We start from the raw sequence: 13,996 nt of genomic DNA on the forward strand, positions 1-13,996 counted from the left end.
ACACTTAAGGGCTGTTTATCAGGTATCCCAGCCTTTCTTAGGTTGCCTGACCAGACTTCACTCATTAAGCCTCCTATTGTTAGTAGATTCCTCAAGGGCCTCACCCGTATGTTTCCCCCCACTCCATTTATCAAGCCTCAGTGGGAGCTCAATCTTGTCCTTACTTAATATGTACTGCCTTTGAGCCAATGCATTATTGCCCTTTTCGGCTCCTCACTTTCAAGACTGTTTTTCTTGTTTCCATCACTTCTGCTTGCAGAGTGAGTGAGCTTCAAGCTTTTTCTTCAAAGCCCCCATACTTGTCTGTGCACCCTGACAAAGTGTTGTTGTGCACTAAGGCTTCCTTCCTTCCCAAGCTTGTTACGCCTTTTCATGTAGGCCAGTCCATCACCTTGCTTACTTTTTATGCACCCCCACATCCTTCTCATGAGGAGGAGAGACTTCACCGTCTGTGCCCAAAAAGAGCGTTGGCGTTCTATCTAAAGATTTTCCGGTGGATGATCAACTCTTTGTTGGCTATGTTGGTGCGAAGAAAAGGAAGGCAGTGCAAAAACGTACCATCTCTCTATGGGTACTTCTTTGCATTAAGATGTCCTACGCTTTGGCCAAGAAGTGACCCCCTGAGGGCTTGCACGCTCCTTCCACCAGAGCAACTGCTGCTTCCACTGCATTAGCACGCAAAGTTCCTTTTCTGGACAGCTACGTGGGCATCCCTGCACACATTTGCTAAACATTATTGCCTGTACAGTCAAGTCCGTAGGAATAGCTACTTTGTCGTTCGGTCCTGCAGGACTTTCTAGTATGATATTGGTTTGCAGCCCACCTCCGAGGATGGCAGTGCTTGGGTATTTATTCTAAGGTAAGGAATCTGCAACTAGAAGTCTCTATCAGATGTACAAGTTACTTACCTTCGGTAACGATATATCTGGTAGAGACAATCCAGTTGCAGATTCCTTAACGGCCCACCCATCTTCCCCCCTTGCGAACTGATTTCGAGGGATAGGGATTCCCAATTCAGGTCCTAAGCTATGGTGCACCAGTCTCAGTGTTCTTTGCGGCTCTGCGATTTGGCGTGGAAAGTCATTAAAAGAAACTTGACGTCAATGCGATGAGGCGGCATCTATGTACTATTCCTGACGTCATTACAGTGACTACAATGCCCACGGAATCGACCGACTCGCCAGGGAATTGCAAGAAGAAAAAATCTCCGGATCAAGTCTGACACCTGGGGAAAAATTCTAAGGTAAAGAATCTGCATCTGGAATATGTCTCTACCACATATAATCATTACCGAAGGTAAGTAACTTGTCCTTTGTGAACATCAGATATTTCCTACGGATAGTGATATACGATTGTACTTGAAAATAGTAACGAAAAGTTATAGGAGCCAAAATATTGAGGTCTAAATATCGAGAACCACAGTATCATGACAGTAAGTACATATAGTTAAGTATAGATTTACTGTGCTTAACCCTGCACCTACGTTTCTTGAAGATATATAAATCGTCAACCTACATATATGTTAAGTGTAGCTAGCCTATATTTACATATATACCAACCTTCGCTTTATTTTGGTCCTCGATATTTTGGCTCCTCTTACTTTTTCCTCAGTATTCTGGCAGAAAACCTGAGCTCAAATAGAAATGTTTGCGATTTAGCAAAAGGTTATATCTTCTCTCACAAGTGGGCAAAACTTTGAATTGAGTAAGTTGCAATTTCCTGGCTCCATCTCTGAGAATAGTGCTTTTAGTTGGGTGTTGTTAGTTTGTTCCCCTTACCAATTCTTAAAATCATTGTGTAGACCACGAATATGGATATAATAATATAATACCGATGAAATTGTAGCTCAGTCCTACAGTGGTGTACCCTAATGCCAATAAGGAACACCTACACCCACTCAAGTCTACTCCTCCTGCCTCTTTACCTTTCAGCTGAGACCCCAGTTTAGGAAAAGATGTATAGCATGTACCATGTTGACTGAAATGTAGAACATGCTATTATGGAGCAGTCATCATTCTTGCTTCGGAAACATACCCGTTTCAATGTATTTTGCGGAGAACCAGCACGAACGATGATGATACAAATATGGTAAAGGTGTATAATCATGAACACTCACAGCATTCCTCTGAATACATTAATAATGTATAGCAATGGTATTCCAGCACTGCAAAGCATAACAGCTGCAATTAGAGTGTTTGGTGAAATGATGAGGAAGACCTGACGGTAGCATGATGGTTCGCAATAAAATTGGTGCCAGTTGTGAGTTATTTTCCACTTAATGTAATACATACTGATGGCACTAAATGGCTTTAAATTCTATGAGGTATCAGACTGATTACCGTCAATGATCAGGTTCTGTGAAACCAGAAAATAAAAATGTCAGTTAGCCACCTACCAGAAATGTTTACTACATCACTTATTACATTTGTGTTGCAAATGAGAGCTATTTGATGCATAAATAGACACAGAATTGAAAAAATGTTAAACTAAAGGAAACCGTGATTAGTAATGATTCTTTTTTATTTATAAAATCAATACTTCATCACTTTCTATGGCTTACACCAATTTAATCATCTGGGGTATGGCATGATACACACCTCAAAACTATGGGCACTTTTGTTTAGTGATTTTACAGTGAAGCAAAAGGAGAAATAGCATTTTAAAGTATCTCCTTAGTCAGGTGGAGCAATTTGTTTCAAAAACGTTACTTCTAGATTTTGTTTGGGGGAAAATATATTACATTTTCAGATGCCTTAGACTTTGGTGCATATCATTGTCCCCACTTATAGCGCTATCCTTTTATGAGGTGGATATATATACCGATGAATTCAAAGGGGTTGTTTGGGAACGAAAAGGAACTGAAACATCAAGGTGCCCATTTATGTTCGAGTCAGTCCGCTCATTTGAAAATCAGCTTAGTTAAGTAATACAAGATTAATTCTTAGGAGAAGTTTGACAACAAGCTACTACTCTGCTTAGCCTTTTTAGAAGTTTGGTTTTCTTATGCTTGAAAAATGAAACCTTAGAAGTTGGCCTACGAAGTATTACTCAGTCCCTCCATTCAGGTCCAACCACCGCTGCATTGCACTTAGTTATTCTGACCATCTCCATTCGTCAGGCCATATGAATTATCTGTTCTGAGTGGGCATGGTTGCAGCCTCCCTAGACTCCACCTAGGGCACCATCAGTGCCCTGCTTCACCACTGTGCACAAGAAAGGCATTGTTCACAGAAATTGGAGCTCTAGCAGACATAGAAAAAGTATGGTAGCAAGATGCTCTTGACGTAGCAGACGTTAGAATGTGGGTTTAACATGTTGGTGCCAATAATACTGCTTTGACTGAAAAAGTATGACCCCGAGCCTTAAGATTTAGTTAACTTTAACTTTGTAATTCGTAAACTGGTAAGCTTTAAAATATCTGTTTTGGAATGGGCTTTGATATAAAACCCACACAAAATAACATGCCAACTGATGTGTTATACATACAAAACACCGTTCGACAATGTTGGTTCAGGGCGTAAGACCCCCAACAATGCACTCGGCTGCTCTGTCACTTATACCACAAGTCAGTCAGGGGCCCAACAAAACTTCCATATACTCTTTCAAAGGCATTTTATTAGCATGTTTAGACAAAACCTCATCGGTACAGAAACACGGTCTCAATATCTGAGCAGTTTAAGAGAACGTTTAGGTTCTGTTTCAGTCCAATTCTGGCTGTCCACAAGAGCACACATGTAGTACTGAAATTTTCAGAAATTTGCCTACCTAATCCATTATGTGGACTACGGTTCTGGTCCCCCATGTTAATTGTTCTCTGAATGTGTAGCAGTTGCACTTTATAGCTATTAAAGTCTTTACCTGCTCTGGTCTTTTACTTTTCTCTTTGAGGACTCTGACGAGTCAAAAAAGTACTAGGTTTAATACTACGTCTTTGGTAGCAGTATTAGATATAGCTGGTTAAAAATAAATTATGCTATCAGACAGAATCACCTAACCAACAATTATTCAAGATCCATTTAGTGTTATTTGTATCCCTAAACTAAAATCTTTGCGTCAGGTAGAAGAAATACCTAGTGTGAGCATTAATGAAAAGGGTAGGGAGCCCATGACTTTTGTCACAAGGTCAGACTCCTCTCTAAATTCCTGCACTTTTTGTCTAGTGGTCATTATATTATTACGTGTTAATTCTTATGGATTTGTTAAGTAGACAAGAAAATTCCTAGTTGAACAGTAGTTGAACATGAACGCTGAATGTTTCCTAACCAATGCCTGAAGCTAAACACCTCGAAAATGAAGATTCTTGTGTGTAGCATCTAGATGAATGATCACCGTTAAACCATTTTGGTTCTGCAAATATGGCCCCGTCAATGTACTCCGCTGCACTATCCCTTGTACAACAAGTCAGTCAGGGGCAAAAAAAGAAGCTTCAACTTGAATTTTCCCCATAGCTAGCATTCCTGAAAAGGTCGAAGCCACATTTGCCTAGTATTAGCCCATCTTTATTGCAACAACAGAGAATTCAGAACACCGCAATTAGGCTGCCCCTCAACCAGCTAGTGCTAACTCATATCACATATGGCCCTTTTTTTTACCTATACTACCTCCGACTAGCTAGAAAGATCACCATTAAATCAGTGGTTGTATAGCTCACTTGCCAGTCAATATGACTAGAACTCTTTTGCTTCTACAAAAATCTCCACTTATAGCATCAACCTAAGTCTCAATGCACAAGCATTATTCCATTATTAAGTGTATCTCAACTCATACAAACTGGAGCTCTTTCTCTGCCAGACTCTGAAATTCATTACCTGCTGGAATAAGGACTGTATATTCCTAAATCGTTATAAACTGGGCTTTTCCCAACACTATGAAAGCAAACAGAAGACTTTGATCCTTATAACCCGGTATGTTGATATACACAACTGTTCGTTCTTTCACACTCTGCACAGCGGTTTATGGATTTGCACTGCACCATGTTTGCAGCATGTCTTTGAAACTCTTGCATCTAACCAACATCTGCCACATGGATCATACTACATCCAAAACCTTTGTAACCACACACCTCCAATTGTGTGCAGAGGAACCAATGGGAAATCAGAACTGTCTGCAGCCTCCTCGGGGGCTACGAAGAGCTTACGATCTTGTTGTCTGTTCCAGCTTTGCTAACCCCACCATTTCTCCTGTGGTTTTCTAAATCAAGCCCATGTATTTCAATCTACATCGTCTATGAATTTTCAGTGTTATACTTGCACATCCCATGAAGATTCAACTTCTTAAACAAGCTGGGCCATGGCACTGTTAAATGTGCATCAATCAAGAGGTAAATAATTTTTGTTAGTTGCCCAAGTTTTCTGAAATTCAGCCCAACAGTGACCGAACACCACTGTTCTCCCACCAAACCCTTACGTTGTGCTCCGAGTACCACATTTCTTCTGCTTGTGTATCCAAGTTATTTTCCTAAAAAAACAAATACCAGCATCTTGAGGCAGGACATATGATTATCCATAGAGTGAACTGCTGTGAAGAACTTACATTCCAAATAAGTTAACAAAAAAACATATTTTGTATTCCAAATCACCCAGATGTGATTAGAAATCAGTAGTTACATTGTAGTATTCTCTCAAAACGTTAAAGATTCGCAAAAAATTGAAAATTTCAAAGACTCGTGTAAATAATGTATTCATTAATAAAAAAAATCTCTTGATTTTCTATAATAAAATATAAATAAACTTAAAAGTCTATATATCCTTTTTTTCACAAATTGGAGATTATATTTATGCTCAACTCATAATATAATGACCATGTGCCGTTATGAGGCATCCAGTGGTGTTGTTGCCTCACTTTCTCTTCAGTATGGCTGACAGTGAGGGTTGGAGAGGTTCCGAAACGAGGCATTCAAACTGAAATGGAATCTGTGATGGTAGACAGGGTTTTAGTGGATGATTATAAAAGGAAGACTGTTTTTTTTTTTTAGATTCCTAAATGAGTGCAAGTGAAGTTTCTTATCAGTGGGTGTTGCAGGGGGGGGGGGTACAGCTGTAACTAAAAGCAAATTAAAATAAGTTACTTGCAGAGGATATACTTTCTGTAGCCTTTTATTGGGATAACTCTGCTGTCGTAACATTGGATGGGAGTATCTTTATGCTCTTCTAGGCACAATCAATAGAAAGGACATTTGTTTTATTCGCTTGCTGTCGCCTTTCAAAATGCCAGCTAATCATTACTTCATTACCGTCGTCAGCGCTGCCTCCTGTCCATATAACTTCTTAAAACTACAAACCCATCTGCACGCCAACTTCCATATTTCTAATCTTTAACTGCTTCTGCCGCTTGTTGTATTGCTGTGCGCTTCTGACTGCTTGCTTTTTTTGCTCTTTAGTGTACTTGCCCTTTGCTGACTTTTGTCATTTTAATTTACTAATTCTATTTAACCTGGAGTCTTATGTTGTTTCTATATTTATGACTTATTTTTCCTGTTTGTCTATTTTTCTCTCTTCCTTTTTTCTTTCTTCACTTTCACCCATTCCCTCATTCTTTCCTGTTCCCTTTCTCCCACCCCCCTCTCCACGTCTGCCATCATCCCGCCCATGTCACCTCCTTGGACGTCTCGGGGACATCCACGCTGGCGCATGCACCAACATTTGTTTGTAAAACCAACCATTTCCCCACCTGGAATGCGTTGTTTGGCGCCAGCAGCGACCCTGGGATGCTCATCAGTGTCGTACACCTTTTTCTCAATACTTTTATCTGCTGTTACCTTGCTGTTGCTCTTGTAGACCATAAAGGATCATCATTTGAAAAACTCCGCTCTTTATGTCGGAGGCAAAGCTTCAAAGATCCATTGGGCAAGGAGTGATTATCTGCCCCTTCCCTCTGCACAAACTCAAGTTCATTCAAATATCTTTTTCCCCAGTTTTCGAAAAATTTGCCACTCTCATCAGGGGTGCCATTTGGCCCAAATTGTCACGAATGGCACACCCGTCACTAGCTGTTGCCAAGATAGTTGATGCAGACTTTATGACTAATCTCACTTCAGTGTGATGGACCAGAGGGCCATCCATTTATGATGCTATCTCAGACATTCGAAGAGCTGCTTTGGTAGATGAAATGCTTACAGAAATCTAGTGCCCTTCTCTGCTTTACATCGTTTAATAAGATGCTGAACAGTTATGTGCGCCTGTTGGAGTTCCATGTTACTTTCAATGCCACTGTTTGTTTGATAACCTTTTCCTTACCACTCAGGGACGATGGATTGTTTGGCCTCCCTGATGTCATCGTCTCGCCCACTGACTGATTATATCAGAAACAGAAATGACACAATGAGGATCGTATGCAAATCTCAACTTTGCATCCTGAAGTAGAGGAATGACTGGTTCCCTAGCTGCAGATGGGGTGGTCATGGGTCTCATATTGACCAAAGCTGGTGTCGTTGTGAGTCAGATACCTCTTTTGCAATTGTCGTTTAAAAGAGCACTTGACATTTTAGACATTCCCATTATGGTGGGAGGGCAGATAGAGACTCTGGATGACTGTAGTCCTATTCCAAGGCTACGTTTCATCCAGAAACACTGACAGAAGCTGGTTGCTTATCCACCATACTCACCTTTTGTGATCTCATTAGTGTAACGCTGTTTCTTTACAAACTCACATTAGCAGATGAAAAAAATATATAACTTCATTTGACAGGTGCATATTTCGTACTTTGATAGGGGAGTGCATTGGCAGGCTTCAGCAGGGATATTTTTCTTTTTGATATTCTTATGTTGGGGAGCTTTCTGAAATGTAAAACATGTACTTATCTCTTTCTTAAAGGTTGTTAAAATTTAAATATATCTATGTTGGCTTGTAGGTCGTGGTGTATATAAAACTTTGTACAATAGGTGACAGCTTGCACAATTTCAATCTCTAGAGACTGCATTTGAGTGGGTTACTAAACGTAGAGCCTTTTGCACCCATCACTTTGTGATTATTCTAGAACTTAGAATGGCTATCTTAGAGACAGAAGGAGAAGGGGCTGTCATTAGAACCTGCTATTTCTTTATTGGCATCCTATGAACATGTACTGTCAAAAACAAAACTCCCTCAGTATTTTCCTATACTACCATACAGTGTGTCTCCTTCATAAATGTAAAGTTCCTTGCAGTATAATTTTGCTTGTCGTTTTATGAAGTAAATTAGAAACATTACAATGGCTCTAGCCTTCTTTTACCATAGAGTTGTCGAACTGTGTTGTAGCTACTGTGTAAAAGCAGCTCAAAGGGCGTTATGAATGAAACTCAGTAGGGTCTGATGTAGGGCGACATTTGCCCTTGAACGAACTGGACATCCCTGGTGCACAGTTGCATGTTCTATTTGATCTTAGGCTCGAACACTTTGAGCCCTCATCCCATACCCAACTCTTACTGCGGTACTAAACTTCAAAACAGAAGAGTTTTCTTGATACTTCGTCACAAAAGAGATCTTTGAGTAAATCTTAACAAATGGTACTCTCTAATGGAGAAGACTTAATCCCCAGGCTGTGCAGAAGAAGACATCAAAAACTACATTTTGCAGAGATAAGGAGTTAATGTGATTGATTCTGAAAGTTGTAAGACTATTTAGGCAACACAAAGAAGCGGTAGGTATTCATATGTGTTCCAAGGAGTATTTGTAGTCTTGGGAGATGGGTTGATAAAGCCATCTGTCTTGGTGCATCACTTGCAGAAAATTGTAGCACGTTAACATCTTTAACGTAGTAGAGAACCGTGACACTCATTTAGAATGCCATGCCATGCCAGGGCAAAATCATAATGTTTACATTACCAAATACTGGCCCAGTTTTACTAACACTTTGCACCAAGTTTGTGTTACAAAAGTGGCACAGACCCAGCACAAATTGTTGTCTTGGCATTTACTTTCCAAGCAAATCTTGATTAGAATTTGAAAGTTCCTAAAGTAACTAGAGAGCATACCATGGGTGGTACATGGCTGTTCCTCTGCAACCACTTTTGGGTTTTAATGCAAATCCACTTCCACAAATATTTGTAGACAGGGATTTAAGATAAAAAAGTGTGCCTCCTCGAGGCAGGTGTAACAGTTATGTAACTTTACAAAGTCTCACTGTTTCTCCAACTTTCCATGCGTGCTGCACTGTGCAGCTGACATACAAAGTGGGAAAAGTATTAAGCAGCAAAGTGTTTGTACCTATAGGGTCCTCTTCCAATACAAAACTATGCTTGATGGAACGCACACACCCTTCCATTATGGTGCAGCGTTGTGTGCATTGGTGCATGGCAGCCTAAAGTGCACCAGTGCTAGAAGAGAGAAAGGCAACGCTGTATCTTACTAGATGTGTGTAGGAAGTTGCCTCTGTACAGTATGCACTATTTCAAAGTAAGGAATAGTATGCACAGAGTCCAAGGGTTCCCCTTAGAGGTAAGATAGTGGCAAAAAGAGATAATACTAATGCTCTATTTTGTGGTAGTGTGGTCGAGCAGTAGGCTTATCCAAGGAGTAGTGTTAAGCATTTGTTGTACATACACACATGCAATAAATGAGGAACACACACTCAGAGACAAATCCAGGCCAATAGGTTTTGTTATAGAAAAATATCTTTTCTTAGTTTATTTTAAGAACCACAGGTTCAAATTCTACATGTAATATCTCATTTGAAAGGTATTGCAGGTAAGTACTCTAGGAACTTTGAATCATTACATTAGCATGTATACTTTTTACATAAAACACAATAAGCTGTTTTAAAAGTGGACACAGTGCAATTTTCACAGTTCCTGGGGGAGGTAAGTTTTTGTTAGTTTTGTCAGGTAAGTAAATCACTTACAAGTCTCAGGTTTGGGTCCAAGGTAGCCCACCGTTGGGGGTTCAGAGCAACCCCAAAGTTACCACACCAGCAGCTCAGGGCCGGTCAGCTGCAGAGGTCAAAGAGGTGCCCAAAACGCATAGGCTTCAATGGAGAAAAGGGGGTGCCCCGGTTCCGGTCTGCCAGCAGGTAAGTACCCGTGTCTTCGGAGGGCAGACCAGGGGGGTTTTGTAGGGCACCGGGGGGGACACAAGTCCACACAGAAAGTACACCCTCAGCAGCGTGGGGGCGGCCGGGTGCAGTGTGCAAACAAGCGTCGGGTTCTCTGTAGATTTCAATGAGAGATCAAGGGAGGCAAGGGGGGGCTCCTCGGGGTAGCCACCACCTGGGCAAGGGAGAGGGCCTCCTGGGGGTCACTCCTGCACAGGAGTTCTGTTCCTGTCGGTGCTGGGGGCTGCGGGTGCAGAGTCTTTTCCAGCCGTCGGGACTTTAGGTTCAGGCAGTCGCGGTCAGGGGGGGGCCTCGGGATTCCCTCTGCAGGCGTCGCTGTGGGGGCTCAGGGGGGACAACTTTGGTTACTCACGGTCTCGGAGGCGCCGGAGGGTCCTCCCTGAGGTGTTGGTTCTCCACCAGTCGAGTCGGGGTCGCCGGGTGCAGTGTTGCAAGTCTCACGCTTCTTGCGGGGAGTTGCAGGGGTCTTTAAGTCTGCTCCTTGAAACAAAGTTGCAGTTCTTTTGGAGCAGGGCCGCTGTCCTCGGGAGTTCCTTGTTTTTCTTGAAGCAGGGCAGTCCTCTGAGGATTCAGAGGTCGCTGGTCCCTTGGAAAGCGTCGCTGGAGCAGGTTTCTTTGGAAGGCAGGAGACAGGCCGGTAGGACTGGGGCCAAAGCAGTTGGTGTCTTCTGTTCTTCCTCTGCAGGGGTTTTCAGCTCAGCAGTCTTCTTCTTCTTGTAGTTTCAGGAATCTAAATTCTTAGGTTCAGGGGAGCCCTTAAATACTAAATTTAAGGGCGTGTTTAGGTCTTGGGGGTTAGTAGCCAATGGCTACTTGCCCTGAGGGTGGGTACCCCCTCTTTGTGCCTCCTCCCAAGGGGAGGGGGTCACATTCCTATCCCTATTGGGGGAATCCTCCTTCTACAAGATGGAGGATTTCTAAAAGTCAGAGTCACCTCAGCTCAGGACACCTTAGGGGCTGTCCTGACTGGTCAGTGACTCCTCCTTGTTATTTTCATTATTTCCTCCGGCCTTGCCGCCAAAAGTGGGGGCCGTGGCCGGAGGGGCGGGCAACTCCACTAGCTGGAGTGTCCTGCGGTGCTGGCACAAAGGGGTGAGCCTTTGAGGCTCACCGCCAGGTGTGACAGCTCCTGCCTGGGGGAGGTGTTAGCATCTCCACCCAGTGCAGGCTTTGTTACTGGCCTCAGAGTGACAAAGGCACTCTCCCCATGGGGCCAGCAACATGTCTCGGTTGTGGCAGGCTGCTGGAACTAGTCAGCCTACACAGATAGTCGGTTAAGGTTTCAGGGGGCACCTCTAAGGTGCCCTCTGAGGTGTATTTTACAATAAAATGTACACTGGCATCAGTGTGCATTTATTGTGCTGAGAAGTTTGATACCAAACTTCCCAGTTTTCAGTGTAGCCATTATGGTGCTGTGGAGTCCGTGTTTGACAGACTCCCAGACCATATACTCTTATGGCTACCCTGCACTTACAATGTCTAAGGTTTGGCTTAGACACTGTAGGGGCACAGTACTCATGTACTGGTGCCCTCACCTATGGTATAGTGCACCCTGCCTTAGGGCTGTAAGGCCTACTAGAGGGGTGACTTATCTATACTGCATAGGCAGTGTGAGGTTGGCATGGCACCCTGAGGGGAGTGCCATGTCGACTTACTCGTTTTGTTCTCACCAGCACACACAAGCTGGTAAGCAGTGTGTCTGTGCTGAGTGAGGGGTCCCCAGGGTGGCATAAGATATGCTGCAGCCCTTAGAGACCTTCCCTGGCATCAGGGCCCTTGGTACCAGGGGTACCAGTTACAAGGGACTTACCTGGATGCCAGGGTGTGCCAATTGTGGAATCAAAAGTACAGGTTAGGGAAAGAACACTGGTGCTGGGGCCTGGTTAGCAGGCCTCAGCACACTTTCAATTCAAAACATAGCATCAGCAAAGGCAAAAAGTCAGGGGGTAACCATGCCAAGGAGGCATTTCCTTACAATGTGGTACTTTTTTATCTCACTCTTTGACATAGCACTGCAGCTTTGGTTGCTGCTCTACGTTGTGCAAACATTGGAATTGTGGTACAAGCCCTAATGTAGCTTTTGCAGGATTGGAGTGGGGAGTAAATTGCTGAAATAAAATTTACTACAATCCGTCTGCACGTGCATAGAGTAGTTAGGTTCTTGAAAAGATTTCACATTTAAGAGTTACGCATTTTTTGTTTCAACTTACTTTACACTGGAAGTAGCTCCCAGGAGAGATCCTTTTTGAATTTTCTATGAATATTAGCTATGACAATTGATACATTAAACATAAAGCTGGGGAAATTTTGATCAACTGTATATGTGATGCCAATTTACTAATCAGCCACTTGTTACGTAGCAGAAAACCATGAGAGTTTCAGGTACGGCACATGCATTTCTGTTCCACAGTTAGAAATGACAAAACAGGAACTGATTATGTAATGTGGGTAATACGTTTCACTCTGGCATTGAACTGCAGTGGTGCTTTCATGCAAGTCAGCCCATGTCATCATCAACTAGTCGTTGTTATTTCTACAGTGCTAAAAACCTAACAAAGGAAAATGAGTACTATAGAGAGTGAGACAGGGACAGTCATCTCTAATTAGGTGAGCTTTATGTGCCTTTACAAATCATGGGAGCTGACCTTTAGCTCACAGGGCTTGATAGAAGTACAGGTAGGTCATGAATAATGACTGTAAATTGTGCATTGGCTTTTTGCGACCTGCCTCCGTTATGATGCCATCTACTAATAGTTTGTGTCGCGAAATGACATGACTAAAGAATGATAACTATGCAGGTTATAATTTGTGACGCTGTGTGAAAGAGCAGCCCTTGTCCATTACGTGCCACATTAAAGAAAAAAATCCAGTTTAGAAAGACAAGGCTGCCAAAAGATTCTGAAAGGAGAAGCTGTCCCAAGACAACAGCTTCCATTTTACCAGTCTGTTACAGCCCATCGGGTCTATAATTGATGAGTGGTTTGGGTTTGGCAGTTTTGATCACAAACCGTTTATGTAACTGCAACTTGTAAATAGGAAGGAGAACCCCCTTGTTCGATGGCATGTGTGGCTGTAAATACACATCCTCTGCATACTTCTGCCATCTAGTTTGGAGTGTTGCAAGTTGTATTTCTTCGAAGAGGCATTTTCGTGTCAGTGAATTAAATGACTCCTCCATCTCAGTGATACTGCGCATGGGCATCGACTCCTTTGTTAGATTGTTTTCACTCCGCCGTCTTGTTTGGATGTGTGTCTCTTCGCTTTGTCTTCCCCTCACTCTAGTTTCGAAATCTTTCCTTCTGTCTTTTGCTCCATCAACGGTATTGTTTTCGATCCGTGTCGGACCACACGTCCCCAGAGCACCCTCACCCATTCGGGCCTACCTCAACACACACCACAGACCAGTATGCTGTGCTGATGGAACAGACGCTGTTTCACTTCTGTCTTCGGTGCCATGCAAAATTCCCACACACTGACCAACATCTGGTGTATAACGTATGCCTCTTCCCCGACCATCAAGAAGCTACCTGCAGATCAAAAAAGACCCTTCTGAACCAAAGAGCTCATTAACTGGAGATGGCTCACAAGACTCCCGAAAACATTCCGGACATCTAAGAGGAGCCGGAACAGTTGGAGGCCTTCTCCATCCAGGACTCTGACATCTAGTCGGATATCAAAAGCTACAAGGTCACATTGGTGCAACCCATAAGTACTGTGGCCCCTCCTTCCCCCCTCTAAGACTGCCAAAAAGCACCTGACCAAGGGCGCCAGACCACCACTGCCACCAGGCCATGGCCGGTTCCGTAAAACAGGCTCAGATGCCCCACCCTCTGGCTTGGCAACGAAAATTGCCAAGACATCGTTTTTGGCATCAACCTCAACCTCCTTAGTCTGAGATATTGTTGTTGTTTCCATCTGAACTTCGGCACGAGCCAGACAAGCTCCACCTCCGCTTCGGCTCTGACAAAA

The 13,996-nt window shown here is 43.0% G+C and overlaps 1 protein-coding gene across 13 annotated transcripts in view; it reads left to right on the forward strand.

Annotated features, from left to right (window-relative positions):
* The window catches only part of NCAM1 (neural cell adhesion molecule 1), a 974,982-nt gene that overhangs the window by 871,491 nt on the left and 89,495 nt on the right, over positions 1-13,996 (forward strand). For 3 of the 13 annotated variants that reach the window (XM_069224360.1, XM_069224362.1, XM_069224364.1), the window contains one exon: positions 6,694-8,189. The exons of 7 other annotated variants lie outside the window; for them this stretch is intronic. In XM_069224360.1, coding sequence (XP_069080461.1) covers positions 6,694-6,776 — 83 coding nt within the window. In that variant the 3' untranslated portion in view covers positions 6,777-8,189. Of the gene's footprint in view, positions 1-6,693; positions 8,190-13,996 lie in introns of those variants that run through there. 3 more of the 13 variants (XM_069224363.1, XM_069224365.1, XM_069224361.1) reach the window with 2 other exon arrangements.

The sequence above is a fragment of the Pleurodeles waltl genome, chromosome 3_1, assembly GCF_031143425.1.
Source record: "Pleurodeles waltl isolate 20211129_DDA chromosome 3_1, aPleWal1.hap1.20221129, whole genome shotgun sequence".
Classification (NCBI taxonomy): domain Eukaryota; kingdom Metazoa; phylum Chordata; class Amphibia; order Caudata; family Salamandridae; genus Pleurodeles; species Pleurodeles waltl.